Genomic DNA, 14,624 nt, shown 5'->3' on the forward strand with positions numbered 1-14,624 from the left:
TATGTCCTTACAATTAATTAAAGTACGTATCAAACTACTACGCCCCAAAATCGACACAGACGTCGCAATAAATTATACAGCTAAGACTCGTATTCTAATTGTTCCCATTACCTTATTTCGACTAAATCCAGCAATAAATAATAATGATTAATTATATCCGTTCCTTATTAATCACAAGGATTTTTTCGAAAATCGGTGAATCGTGGGGAGAATGGGTAGCCTATTAATATTCTGTACAAATATTATGTAAACGTCAGTTGATATTACAATTTTATTCTAAGTTTTTGAGATCAATAATGAAGGCTAGCTTTCTCATGATTATATTCAAATTTAAATCCGCTGGAGCAAGAAAAAATTCTAATGGAAGTAAAAATTTCATGTACAGTGTCTAGAAAATAAAAAAAAATTTACTCCTTTGAAAAAGGGTCACTAGGTAAAATTGTTCGGAATTAAAGGTTACGAAAGTAACATTTGTGGCAAAATTGCCCCATTTTGATTACCCTTCGATTAAAAAAATAACATGTAATACACGAAATCAACGAAAAGTAGTTGAAAAGTTAACTTTCCCATGACAACTTCATTAAAAAAAAGTCAAAAGTTTTTAAAATTACGCTTTTTTTCTTAAAATGCAAAATATCAAAGTTTTTCCTTTTATTCACTCCAAATCCCAAAGATAATACATTCTACTGAAAATGGAGCTTACCTCAGCCCATTTAACACCACGTATCACAGTAGGCCTATACTATCGAGTTTGAGACACCTCGTACATTATTTCATCTCTCTGCGAATTATTTCTTTCGAAAAGGCGAAAGCGCTAGCCATCGAGCCGAATTTTTTAATTCCTCGCAATCACGGACGGACCCTCGAGAGCGACCGACGATAGTGATGCGACAAACGCAATGCATATTAAAATATGCTAATTTGAAGACCATAAATTCATTTGTCCGTATTGCGTAGCTGGGGAACGCTAAACGTTCACAAAATTTAGATAAAAGCCCTTGTTTACCGCAACCTTTAAATTATACCCAGGCGACTGATAACTCTGCCCTATGACAAACTTTTTAATGACCTAAGAGGTGTTTTGAATAATCTGGAATGCAAGCGAACACGCTAATGTTGGTACTGTTCGAAAGGTAAATCGGGATGTTATACGAATACAAGCGTAACGCGTGTGATAATAACATGATTAATGTGCCGCGATTTGGGAATAATATTTCGGTTCTGTAGAGAACTAAATAACTAATTTGTGGCTTCGGACCTGGTGCGGGACAAAACTAGTGTTTGTTTATGCAAAACCAGTTGTAACGCGTAATTGTGCCATTCGCTTCAAAATATCAAACGCCATGTTCTGAACATTCCCACCCTCGCAAATAAACTATTCACAATTTTTTCTGATGAATGCTAAAACTCTTAAACTCTTTTTAAATATAAATTTTGTCTCTTCTAAACTATTGATAACTCATACCGTTTAATCGCAAAAAAATCAACATTCCCTGACAATCATTTCTGTCATTTCCGAAAACGTATAATAGGCCAATCATTATAGCTTTTTTTCGGGAAAAAAATACTACTAGAAGTTTTTCTGCGGAATATTATTCAGAAACGTGTTATAAACAAAATATCAAAAAATCAACTCGAGACTAGTTGGGAAACTTTGTTAAAACAATGGTCAAAATTATGAAAAAGTAGTTTTTCGACTGGCGTAAAAAAACTGTTATTCATAGAGAAAAAAAGGTTTATACAAAAAAGGTAGGTATTAAATAAATCTGTAAAATAAGACAAGTCCGATTAAATTCCGATAATTTGTTTATGCGCAAGAGCTCAAAAATGGTCGAAATTGTCCGCTTTTTTCAATTGCTAATAATTAATGCAATTTTCATCGCAGACACTTGTAATTCAGGATTTTTGAAGCTTTTTGCACCCTTAATAAGTGGTAAAAATTTCAGCCCAAAAACTTCATTAGCTTGGCGTTGGCGGAATTTGTTATCTAAGAAGATGCTATTTTCAATTCATTTTTCCCAAGCTCACAGGCGTTGTAGGGTTTCGATCATTAGTTGTTTTTGTACCTAAATAGTTGTATTGACATATGCATTTACTGATAATTTAATTTTTCAAATTTAATTTGTTTAAAAATGACTGAAAAAATGTTAATATTTATTACATCGTTAAGCGCGCATGCTAAGCCTCGCCTTCCCCACTCGTTCGCTAGACCAAGTAATAGAACGCATCGCCGCTATCTTCTTTTTCGAAATTAAATAGTTGAATTCACCTTAATGTTAATGTAGGACATGAAAATATAGCTCTTAATGTATACTCTCTCCAAATTTCGGCTCTTAATATTAATAATTAAGGTCACTGCGATTAAATAAATAAAAAAAATTATCTCAGCTTCTAATCAACTTACAACAACGATTTTTTTTTAAATTCGAAGAAAACTAAAGTAAAGAGGTTACTATTTTATTTTATAATAATTACCTATCTTAACAATTTAATAAATATTAACATTTTTTCAGTCAATTTTAAACAAATTAAATTTGAAAAACTAAATTCTCAGTAAATGCCTATGTCAATACAACTATTTAGGTACAAAAACAACTAATGATCAAAACCCTACAACGCCTGTGAGCTTGGGAAAAATGAATTGAAAATAGCATCTTCTTAGATAACAAATTCCGCCAACGCCAAACCAATGAAGCTTTCGAGCTGAAATTTTTACCACTTATTAAGGGTGTAAAAAGCCTCAAAAATCCTGAATTACAAGTGTCTGCGATGAAAATTGCATTAATTATTAGCAATTGAAAAAAACGGCAATTTTCGACCATTTTTGAGCTCTTGTGCATAAACAAATTATCGGAATTTAATCGGACTTTTTTCATTTTATAGGCTTATTTAATACCTACCTTTTTTGTATAAACTTTTTTTCGCTATGAATAATAGCTTTTTTACGTGAGTCAAAAAATCACTTTTCCATAACTTTGACCACTGTTAAAACAAAGTTTCCCAACTAGCCTCGAGTTGATTTTTTGTCTATAATGACTGGGCTATAAACGTTAGTCATAATTAATAAACTATGCAATTTCAAAATCGTCATAGTTTGTCCTTCAGAATGTAGGGTGGCTCACTGGTATATGCATTTCATGCATACGTTATGTCTCGAAGAGTTTAACATTAAGTGTAACAAAGTTTGCTGGATGGTTTTTACTTAAAATGCAGCACTTCTCGGACAAAGCCATTGTCTGGAGCAGAGCACCCGAAAACAATTTGGGACTAAATAACGTGTATTGTATTAATCTTGTGCAACTAAACTGGAGTGATATAAATCTTGATATGGGACGTAAAACAGGTCATTCAAAATTAATTTACATAACACGGACCGAAATGGCTGGGCCGGTGAGGAGATTTCACGCTTGGTGGAAACATAATAAATGTCATTTCCTTGTTCGTTCCGATTTCGCACACATAAATTATACACGTGCGATATATGACGAGACGGATTTTTCAATTAAAATGCAGCGAATGGGTCGTTTGTAAGGTGTGAATTGTGCCGGGAACTGTCGAATAAAATGTGGAGAGCAATAGCCTGTATAAGTTATTTCACTTTATCATTTCGTTTTCTCTTGGCCAGAGAGAACAATACGGCGAGCACAATGACTCTAAATCTCGGTCATATTTAACATTTAGGGGTGCCTCAGGGATCAGAACTCGGGCCTATGCTTTTTCTTCTCTCTATAAACGGTCTTTGCCTACCAGAAATATCTCACATTCAGAAGCGAAGAAGGTTAAATTTGCACTGTAAAAAAATCGGTGTAAGTGTGATAAAGGTTCGGAGTGTGAGTACATTTTCGCTCAATATTGGATATTTTGATCATTTTACTCTTTTGTGATTATATTTAAACTACGACTGAGTCGTTTCACTCAAGTATAGGTACTCCTTTAATAAATTCTTCCTAAGAATAGGAGTTATAGGCTATTGATTATACCCAAAAAAAACAAGGTTAAAAGGAACTATGAGCAATTTTATTGCATGAATCGTTCAAAGGGTCATTTTAGATGAAAAAACTGCGGAGTGCTATTAAATTAGAGGGTAGAAATTGGAGATAGGGGTAAAAATGCACCCCTTTCAGTTTTTTAATTGTAGCTCGAAAACGAAGTGAAATTTTGCTATAGTTCATAAAAAAAGTAGATAAAATTTCCTTCAAAGTAAGAGGTTGTAAAGTATTTTTGGATGAAAATTGACATATATGGCCGCTCAAACTTAGCCAATTTTTCGATATTCGTCGCGCTTACCCTTTAATTCTCATTTTTGCAAAATACGAAGAAAATAAGACGTTCAAGGATTTTCATCACATGACTTTTGAAGTTTTTTAAATATAACACGAAAACGAAGCAAAATTTCGGTATAGTTCATAGGAAAAATTTTGTAGAGAATTAAATTTACCAGAAATGACATTTAAAAAATTTAAAAGAAAAATTTTATGCAAAAAAATCGTTAATAAACAATTTTAAAGAAAACAAAAAATAAGATATTTTTATTTTTTTACTTTTTTGACTATTTTTTTTTTAGTAGGAGTAGGCATTGAAAATTGCTGTACTACAAAAAAATTAAATGCGATTACCTTCATAATGATGCGTTTTCAAAAGTTTTCGGACTAATATTGACTGAGTTATAACCGCCCAAACTTAAATATTTTTTTTTTATATTTTCGTCGTTTTTAACAAATTACAACAAATTGGTTATTTACTTAATAAAAAAAATATTTCAAATGTTTTATTTGTTAAAGATTTTCACAACTGTATGAAACTATGAGGGATTTTTCAAATGAAATTACATTTAATCATATATTATTACTTATCTGAAATATGGAGATGTTTCTTTTTTTACAATAAAATAATTTAGCAAAAACTTGAGAATTTAAGTACAATAAAGTTTATTAATAATGTATTTATATATACATTTTTTTTATTTAACATTTACACTTTCAAATTGAATCAATAGCTACGTCTTCAAGTACATCGTTTTCTGCAACTTCGACTTCTTGAATATTGTTACAATTGATACCCATGCATTCTTTGCAAAATATGGAACAAACCATTCCAAGTTCTACTTGTGCCTAAATCAGAGTAAATGTCCTCATTACTGAGCGAGTTTAAATGTATATTAATTTCGAGTAATTTGAATGGCGCCATGAAGATGGCACCACTTACATGTTGCTTCTGTAATCTCGACCACAGTCAATAGGGGCCAATTAGATGCTCCAGAAAAACGTGATCGCCAGGAGAACAAGCCTTAGCCGGCGGCGGCAGGTCTCAGCTGGCGGGTCTCAGCCAGGACAGGAGGAGGCCCCGCGAAGTGAATTAATTTCAACACTGTATACCCTAATTATTCATTTATGAGTGATTTATTTTTGCACTCTGTATTTAGTTAATCAAAAACCAAGTCTGAGTAAAAAATGACTCGATAATAGTTAAATTTAAAGCATATTAGAGTAAAAGTCAACTCTAAATTGGTTTTGTATACTCGGAATAGAGTCAAACGTCTCCCAATTGATAGTTAGCAGTAATTCGGATTTGAGTAAAACTCACTCAGTTGTACTCGTACTTATAGAGTGAAAATTTAGATATTTACGACTTTTGTAATAGTTACGTATACTTGTCTGTCGAGCTTGTGGTTTATTGGAATAATAAATTGTCACTCACCTAACTTTTTCACCCCGAAGGCCGTCCGACTCGACTTTTCCATACAGACGTTTCCACGCCAACCTACAAATTTACATATGAAGGGTACCTACACCTGGATTCGTCGAAAAATCCCATTGAATCATGTTAAATCGCACAAGATGAATGCTATCAGTTTTCCCTCCTTAAACGAGGCGACGCCGTCGCTATTTGTTCATTTTTACACCGGGCCCTGCATATATACAAGTTTTCTGCATTTTATGATATATTGCGCCTAGCCGAGAGGACGGAAAATCCATATAAATTTCCTGGTTGTGAGAATATCGCGGACGATTTGGGTGTCGTGGATTTTAATGTCATTTTTTTGTGGGGGTAATTAGCAGCCTTGATTTTGCGACGTATTTTGTGGCTTTACGTCGTAATTAAGAAAGTTCCATTAAAAAAATTCTTTTGGGTAATCGATAGACGCGTACACATGTTTGTATATAATTTAAAACCGCCGCAAAAATCACTAAACGCCGAGCGCATAGCGAACTGTCGATACGGCCTCAAAATACAAAATTTATGGGTACAGAACTGCGCCATATCTGACCTAAAAACCAAAATAATCCCCATTAAACATTACACCCTGCAGCCTGTACTAGATAAGTGCTGATTAACATAACTCCTGTCATATTCTTCTATCTAGAGCGACACGAGACCTGATTACTTCCGATTTTTAATGTAATAGCTTTATTATGCAACCGGAGCCGCCTGTACGAATTAATTCGGAAATTAGATAATACTGTCTGCGCATAAATATCGCTGATTCGGTTTTGTTTATTAACCATTACGGGTTTGTATGATATAACGGGCTTATGAATAAATCCGTGCGATATTATGGACATACATTAAAAGATATGTTTTCCAAAATTGAATTTATCTTGTATACGCAACGGGGTTAATTTTTACTGAAATTGTATGTGGCTCGTTTATATTTGAGTGAATTTAGGCACAATTTGCTCCCAGTATTAAGGATAACGTATTCAAGAAAAGCTGGATTTGGGTTCTACTCTAAAAAGTGGCCTGATCTTGAGACCCCACTATGTCTATATGTATATTGATGCAAATCCTTCATTTGTTGTACTGAAGCAACCGCACGATTTGAGGAAATTGCTAAAAGTGGCTGAAAATGACCGAAACATTTTGGAAAACATTTTACACTGTAAAAAAATCACTTAATTTTCTCAATAATGTATCATTTTCTGTCGACGCCCCATTTGACTGAAATTTCACGAACAAAATTTGGACAGGACATAGCTAATACAATGCGAAACATCGCCTTAATGTTAAAAGTGCTGTCACCGCCGTTCTTGGTGGTGAAAATTCGAAGTATTTGGAATTATTCAATTTTCATGGTTGAACCAACAGAGTTGAGTTAACAAAATTTGGACAGGTCATAGCTAATACAATTCGAAACATCGCCTTAATGTTAAAAGTGCGGTCACCGCCGTTCTTGGTGGTGAAAATTCGAAGTATTTGGAATTATTCAATTTTCGTGGCTGAAAACATATCTACATAGTAGAGTGGCCCAAAAAAAACGAATATTTTTTTTGTCTCCTGTGAAAATATGTTAGTTTATCATGTTTTAAGAGCCCCCTCAAAAAAATCAGCTCAAAAATTTTTTTATAGGTCCTACAAGATTTTTAAAAATTTCCAAAATCGTCAAAATATATTTTTAAAAAATTATTTTTTTCTCGTTTTATCATTTTTTAGGTTGAAAAAAAAACTCAATTCTGAGAATTTCAAATCGATTTTTAATTTCTAAAGGTCATTCATAATTATTTTAACTTTAAAAGTAGTGTACCTAAAAGGATTTCGAGCGATCTCTAAAAAAATATCATCCAATATTTTTTTTTGAATTTGATGAAAAAAAGTATAGAAATAAATCAAGAGACACTTGAGGCAAAATTTACTACCGCACTGTGTCAAGTATTTATATATTTTCGTGATTTATTTCTATTCTTTTGATCATGAAATTAAATAAAAAAAAATATTAGTTCGTTAATATTGAAATCGATTTGAAATTTTAAGAATCGAGATTTTTTTCAACCTAGAAAATGATAAAATAACGAAAAAAACATTTTTTTTTAATTCAATTTCTGACGATTTTGGAAATTCTTGAGCGACCTCTAAAAAAAATTTGTTTAGAGCAGATATTTTGAGGGGCTCTTAAAATATGATGAACTAACATATTTTCACAAGAGAAACGAAAAAAAAAATTCGTTTTTTTTGGGCTACCCTAATAATCACAAATGAGTAAAATGATCAATATTGAGTGAAAATCTACTCAATAATTTCACTTCACTCTGCACCTTCTTGCCTTCACTCACACCGATTTTTTTACAGTGTGTTTTTTAATGAGCTGGACACTAGTTCACCTTTTTTTTATATAAAGCTCATGTCTTTATTTTAAAAATTAGTTATCTCATTAGATGTATCACTACAGGCCTTCTAATTCCAACTGTTTTTGGAGTTTTTGAGTTTGTAAAAATATGTACCTGCTGAAAACCCCAGACCTGACAAAATCAAATGAAAAACTTTCACAAAACAAAATTGCGCCGATTCCACTTGTCTCTTATTTTTCCTCATTTTGAAAGAAACGTATCAGCGGTACGAACTTCGACGATAAATACCTGAAACTGAAAATTTCAGAACGTCGGCTGAAAAAAATTTGAAACTACTTGCGTAACCGATGCTGAAGCTGATAAATTGCTTATCATCAAAGTTATAAATCAATAGCAACGTGTATCCTGGCTTCCGGGATATTTCTTGCCGGCAATACATTCGTTTATACCATTGCGCGATGTGATAAATCGAATGCTGGCGAGCTCTTAAATAATGAAACGGGAGCGACGGCTTGGCTTACATTTGTTCTTGTATAAATCGCAAGGATTTTCTTTAAAGGGCGCTTTGGATCAAGTGAAAATTTTCCTGGACCCCAACATGGCTTCCGAGCAATGCAAAACGGACTTTCAGGTTTGTATTTTTGTATAAAGTTAATGTAAACATCGTAAACTACATTTTTTTGATGTACTAGTTACTCTCTTCTTAATTTAAAGAGTAAATCGTTACTTGCAGACTAAAAATAGACAGTCTTGTAAAGTTTACTAACGGTTCTTTCTTTTTTTCGACAAGCTTTTAATTTTTTCCCAAATAACTTTTCATTTGTCTTAATTTTTTTTTTGCATTTTACAGGGTGTTACCTACAGAATGTTACATACTTCAAGGGTATAACTAGAACCGAAATGATATCGATTTAACCAAAATTGCTTACACGAAAAATATCGTAAAAAAGTTACATATTGTTACAAATTCATGTAAGATGGTAATTTTCTTATCTGTATTTACTTATTCTGCTTCGCTTCTTCTTCTTTGTATGCTATTTTTCTTCTTCATTCAGTTCACATGAGCTGGCGCCCAGATTACGTTGTAATTTAATTCAAATTTTGTTTGTTATGATTATCGAGAAAGTCTTTGTTTGAGAAAAAAAATAATTTAAGATTCTAGCAAATTTTTATCTAATATGAGTAGTCTTCCTCACGGTAAGGTCCTGAGAAGATTAGTATTTTGACTTTAAAATATTATACTGATTAATGAATTTAGAGACTTACTTAACCTTGAGAAGGAAAAGGTAAAAAATTTATAATTGAATTTTAACTGACCACAGTTATGTTATTTCTCGTAAAAATGAATTTTTAATTCATTTAATTGCTCTGATCCAATATATTTCAAGTTAAAATAAAAATTATGTGATTGGCTAACATTGAATTTATTTTACTATTTATCCAAAATTTTTCAATCTTCTATCAATAGAAGTATTCTTGAATTGAAACCTACGTTACTTCCTCTACTCTAACTTAAACTAAATAACAATATCCAAGATATGGATTTAAATATTCAATTTAACACAAGTCTGTATTATATAAGGGGTTTATACCTCTTTACCACTGTCTAATACACTAATTTCTTTTCTTCTTGATCCTTTATCTCCTCTATTTCATAATTTCGACTTGATAGGTAAATATTTTTTGTGTAGTATAAAATTCTCTACCCATTTCTGATAGTTGCGTGTAAAAATTTAAACGTACAAAAAAGTTACAGAAGAATATTCACAAAGGGCCGTAGTAAAATGAACGCGCTGTAAGATTGAACCATAATCACTGCATACTAGGGTTCTAGAAGTATGTAACATTCGTTAGGTGACCCCCGTATTTAAAAATATATACTATTTCTATTTTTGGACTGTACCTAGCTTGACACTCATATATTATTTATTATTATTTTTTTAACTACACTAGTTATTTTTACTTGAGTAGTGTTTTATTTTCATTTTATTTTTATTTTTTTAACCAGGGTTTTCAGTCATTCGATGAAGACTATAATAACGAAATAGATGTAAGTAATTTATTGAAATTTAATACGATTACTAACCCCCTATTAACAATGTTAAGTCAGTTGACGATTTAAAGCATGTAATTTGGTTTTAATCGTTAACTATTAAAAATTGTATATTAATATATAATTACTCAGCGTGTTCTTTTAATATTTCCTTTAAAAAGATAGGTTAGGTTAAGTTTCTGTATATTTCTTAAAAACAGTTTGGGAACCACTGGCCCAAATCTTCAAGGAAAAATATATAACGACTTTACGGCTATTACGGCTGCTAACATAATCAAGTGGCATTTAATCTTGCCGTTAATCGTCATTGGCCGTTAGTAAATTTAATTTGTACTACTAGGCAAAATATTTAAAGGCTCTTTCTCCATTAACTCTCTGAAAACGCACTCCGTTAATCTTACTGAATCATTACGAATTTCCGGTTCCTACGTGGGGGGACCATTAATCTCGCGTTAATTGCCTCCAATAGATCTTAATTAAATGTGACCCTTTTTTATACGGCGAGCAGCCAGATAACAATTTTAAGTGGGATTTTCCAGGTTTATTAAAAATAATTCGTTAATCCAAGCAAAAACCCGGAATAAAAACAAAACGGGAACAAGGTGGGGAAAGTGGGGAATATCAACTTTCTATGGAAACTTTTGTTTCTTTAACTTGTTTGACTTACCAAAGTATTCTTTTCTTCCAAGGTATTCCCTAGTATTAAGTGTACAGGATACTACTCAGGTGTTCTCCAAGGTTCCAAATTGAGACCGCTACTGTTTCTTTACTTTATTAATGATCTGCGAAATTTCATACGTTATTCCAGGCGGGAAGCTTTGAAATGATCTGGTGCATGACTCCAATTGTAGCTTTATTTCAGAAAAATAAAAAAAGACGGACTGTAATACGTGTATGTACTTCATATGCTACAATTGCTGTGTCTTCCACACAATGTCTGTCTGGAAATAATAAATAAATAAATAAATATCTTACTGAAATAAATTACAGATTTTTGTGAAACGTGTTACGTTTATAGCGTTTCATATAATCACAGTGTTATTAGAAAACTTTTTGCTTTGATTTCATCAAAAAACGGATTTTTAATAAAAAAAAACTCGTCTGGAGCTTTACCTTTTAGTGAAATAAATATGTTCATTATGATATAAAAGCCTGGTAATGTTGGACTTAAAGAAGCAAGCAACATTTCAAGTTGATATCTAATAAAATATCATATTCTTGCCTCCTACCTTCGTTCTTGTACATACTCGAAATAAAATCGTTATTCATTACAGAAAGCTCAACATTCTACTTGTTGTCCAGAGGTTATACGTATTTAGGTATATTTATACATCCCGCTTAATACAACGCCATTCCTTTATAATAAAAAAATGCCTAGCGTTCGGAGTAACAAATAGTTAATAATTATATGGTGAATTAGAAATTTATTAAAAATGATTAGATTTTAATGTGAAAAAAAAGAATCAGTAGTACAAGCCACTTTTTATTTGACCGGGATAAATTTTGAATAAGGACAGTTTATCAATTGCAACGAACTGTACTACGGGGTCTTTGGAATTTCCACAAATGACTTGTTAATTTTTCAGAATGATATAAAAAAATAGTAAAGCCTACCTAGCTAATATTCGAGGGAAAAATGTACCCTAATATATCGACGTCAACGTGTGAAATCTAAATTTAGTCCAGGCTAACGGAAGTGCCATTAAAATGTAATTAATTTGGAAATTCCCACGACACAAATTGAAAATATTCTAAGAACGTTGTATGAAAAATGTCCACCTTGCATGTTTTATGCTTGTAATAGATGGGTTTTAGAGTTTTCTGGGTGTTATTTATTTCCATAAGAGATTTGTCAGTTAATACGGAATCTTCACCAAACCAACATTTATATGTAACAGCAATACTGAGACAGTTATTTTAGTTGACATTAAAAAATAATGTGTTAATGAAAGGATTAACACACAATTATTTTCGAAATATTTAATATGGTAAATCCTACATATATAGGTTTATTAAACGTAATGTTTAATCGTTTCATTTCAATTATAACTGTATCTGTATCAAAAATTGTACAACTGTGAAAATCTGGCTCTAAAATATAATGGTTTGCATCGTATCTACATGATCAGGTAGTGACTAACTTTACGTCTTTATATTTTCTAATATTTTCCATCATTTTTCCAGAAATTGCATTGTTCATCAATTTATAAAAAAATTGAGCCGTATTTGATATGGAGTTGTGTACTTAACTGCCAATTAATTCCAAGGTAAAGTACCTACTTGCAGTTTCTATATAAGTCATTGGTCAACGCTATATTTAAAAAAATGTATAGATTATCGCAGATTTGTAGATCAAACTGTTAACCACAAATTACTTACGACAATAATCGGACTTTTTAAGATAAGTATCCCATTAAAATGGGCTTGTAATAATTAAAATTCAGAGGTCCCAAACCAGTTAGGAATAATCCCATGCCACCTCGGACCCGTAAAATTAACTGTCAATAAAAAGTTTTTCCCATTGTCTTTACCTGTAACTTTCTACATTCGGCGGAAATTCAGGGCACCCTAGCGTGTAGTTTTCGAAACATATAACCGCTTGCACCGATTTACATAAAACTGCCTTATTGCCCCGAGGAGCCCTAAGGATCTCTCAAATTCGTTATTTGTGTTACAGTACAGGCCAAATTGCTTAAAGTAATCTTTATCTCGTCCCGAGGGACAATTTTGCGACGTCGAATTAAATAGTAACGTTTATGTACACTTGAAGAGGCCATAAAGGGCATATTTTTTTAAACGATGCTCCTCCGCCGTCCCTTCCCATTATTATAACGGTTATGTTTTATGGGCACGGCCCTTTTGTATTGCTTTGGAATCTCCCGCTTATATCACTTTAAAGAAAATCTATTTGTTGTGTTGTTACACAAAACTTGTAAACGCTTGTACGCTTATGACACGCACTGGCTCCCGTCAGGTGGAAACTGAGGAATCTTTTACGTAGATAAAGCGTGAATTTTCTTATGAAAGAAAAATTTTACTCATATTACGATTTAAAACGCTTATCCTTCAAAACCTCGCATGTATATTGTTTCATTTATTTTCATCTGTTACCTTCCATCACTTAAGATGAATACAGTTCATATGTGACGGGTTCTACGCACGAGGAAAGAACTTCAGAACTGATATGAAAAAAAAAAGAGTATTCATTTTGTGCTTTTATATTAAAAAACATATATTTTACCGTCACCGGGTTTTGATTGAATGTGTACTAGAGAACTGAAGAACGCTGGAAATAATTTTCAATCTCAGATGTCTACAGAGAGTAGCAAAAAATTTCGTTTTCAAGTTTGTTTTAAAAATTAACGATAACGGAAAAATACATTTAGTTCAAGTGTTGCTTTAGATCGCAATCAGCGAATCAGAGTAGTCGTCAGTGTAAAATTACAGTGTAAGATTACATTACATTTGTATAATTACATTTATAGCTGCAACCCAGGTGTAACAAAATCAACTAATCACGGCAATCAGAGAATTAAAGCAGTTGCCAGTGTAAAATTAGTGTTAACCGAAAGCACATTTATATAATTACATTTATGTACCCAAATGTAACAAAAACAACTAGTCATAGCAATCAGAGAATCAAAGCAGTTACTCAGTGTAAAATTAAACTGTTAAGCTAAAGAGTAATTGTTAATGTAAAATTACAATATAAAGAACGTTACATTACATTTGTATAATTTCATTTATACCTGTTACTTGAATGTAAAATTACAACAACTAATCATAACAATCGGAAGAATTACATTTGTATTTATAATTACATAAGTTAAATGTAAAATTACAAAAACTAGTCACAGCAATCGGAGAACCAGTGCATGATAGGTTACATTACATTTATTTATTTACATTTAGACCTTCAAATCAAAAATCAACTAGTCAAAGCACTCAGTGTAAAATTACATTGTAAAGTTACACTACAATTGTACAGTCAATATTTATATCTGTAACCTAACTGTAATGGCAAGCAGACATGGCATCAAAAAAAAAATTACATCACATTTGTATTATTAAATTTATATCCGTAAGTGTAATTTGAATGTAAAATTACAACTACTAGCATATGGTTGCGCTACATTTTTTCGAAAAACATTTTTACAGAGGGTGAGGGTTTTGTTCTTGGCTATTACTAAATAAAACTAATCATCCTATTCATTAGTTCGTCTTGTGTAAGAGGGTACAACAATTATTAATGATCCGATTTCCTTCGCAGGTGGAGAGGACGGATTACGACGGGTCTTTAAGGGAAGGCAGCGGTGCGGACGACTTGGGGGCGTTCCCCCCACCACCACCCCCTCCCGATGGTAAGACTTGCTTTTGTGGTAAAGAGAATTGTTGTAATTTTATTTCTGACGCCGAACAAGCTGCTGGACGGTACAGAGGCGAGAAGGGAGATCGTGGTCAGCGGGTAAGTAAAATGTTGTTAAAATAAAAAAAAAATTGGTCATACA

At 32.3% G+C, this 14,624-nt stretch overlaps 1 protein-coding gene across 2 annotated transcripts in view; it reads left to right on the forward strand.

The window, feature by feature from the left end:
* The window catches only part of LOC108911727 (collagen alpha-1(XV) chain-like), a 233,900-nt gene that overhangs the window by 177,323 nt on the left and 41,953 nt on the right, over nucleotides 1-14,624 (forward strand). For both annotated transcript variants that reach the window (XM_018716726.1, XM_018716728.1), the window contains exons 5-7: nucleotides 8,623-8,694; nucleotides 10,072-10,113; nucleotides 14,387-14,581. In XM_018716726.1, the coding sequence (XP_018572242.1) occupies nucleotides 8,623-8,694; nucleotides 10,072-10,113; nucleotides 14,387-14,581 (309 nt within the window). The remainder of the gene's footprint in view (nucleotides 1-8,622; nucleotides 8,695-10,071; nucleotides 10,114-14,386; nucleotides 14,582-14,624) is intronic.

This window comes from Anoplophora glabripennis, unplaced genomic scaffold, assembly GCF_000390285.2.
Source record: "Anoplophora glabripennis isolate ALB-LARVAE unplaced genomic scaffold, Agla_2.0 scaffold149, whole genome shotgun sequence".
Taxonomy (NCBI): domain Eukaryota; kingdom Metazoa; phylum Arthropoda; class Insecta; order Coleoptera; family Cerambycidae; genus Anoplophora; species Anoplophora glabripennis.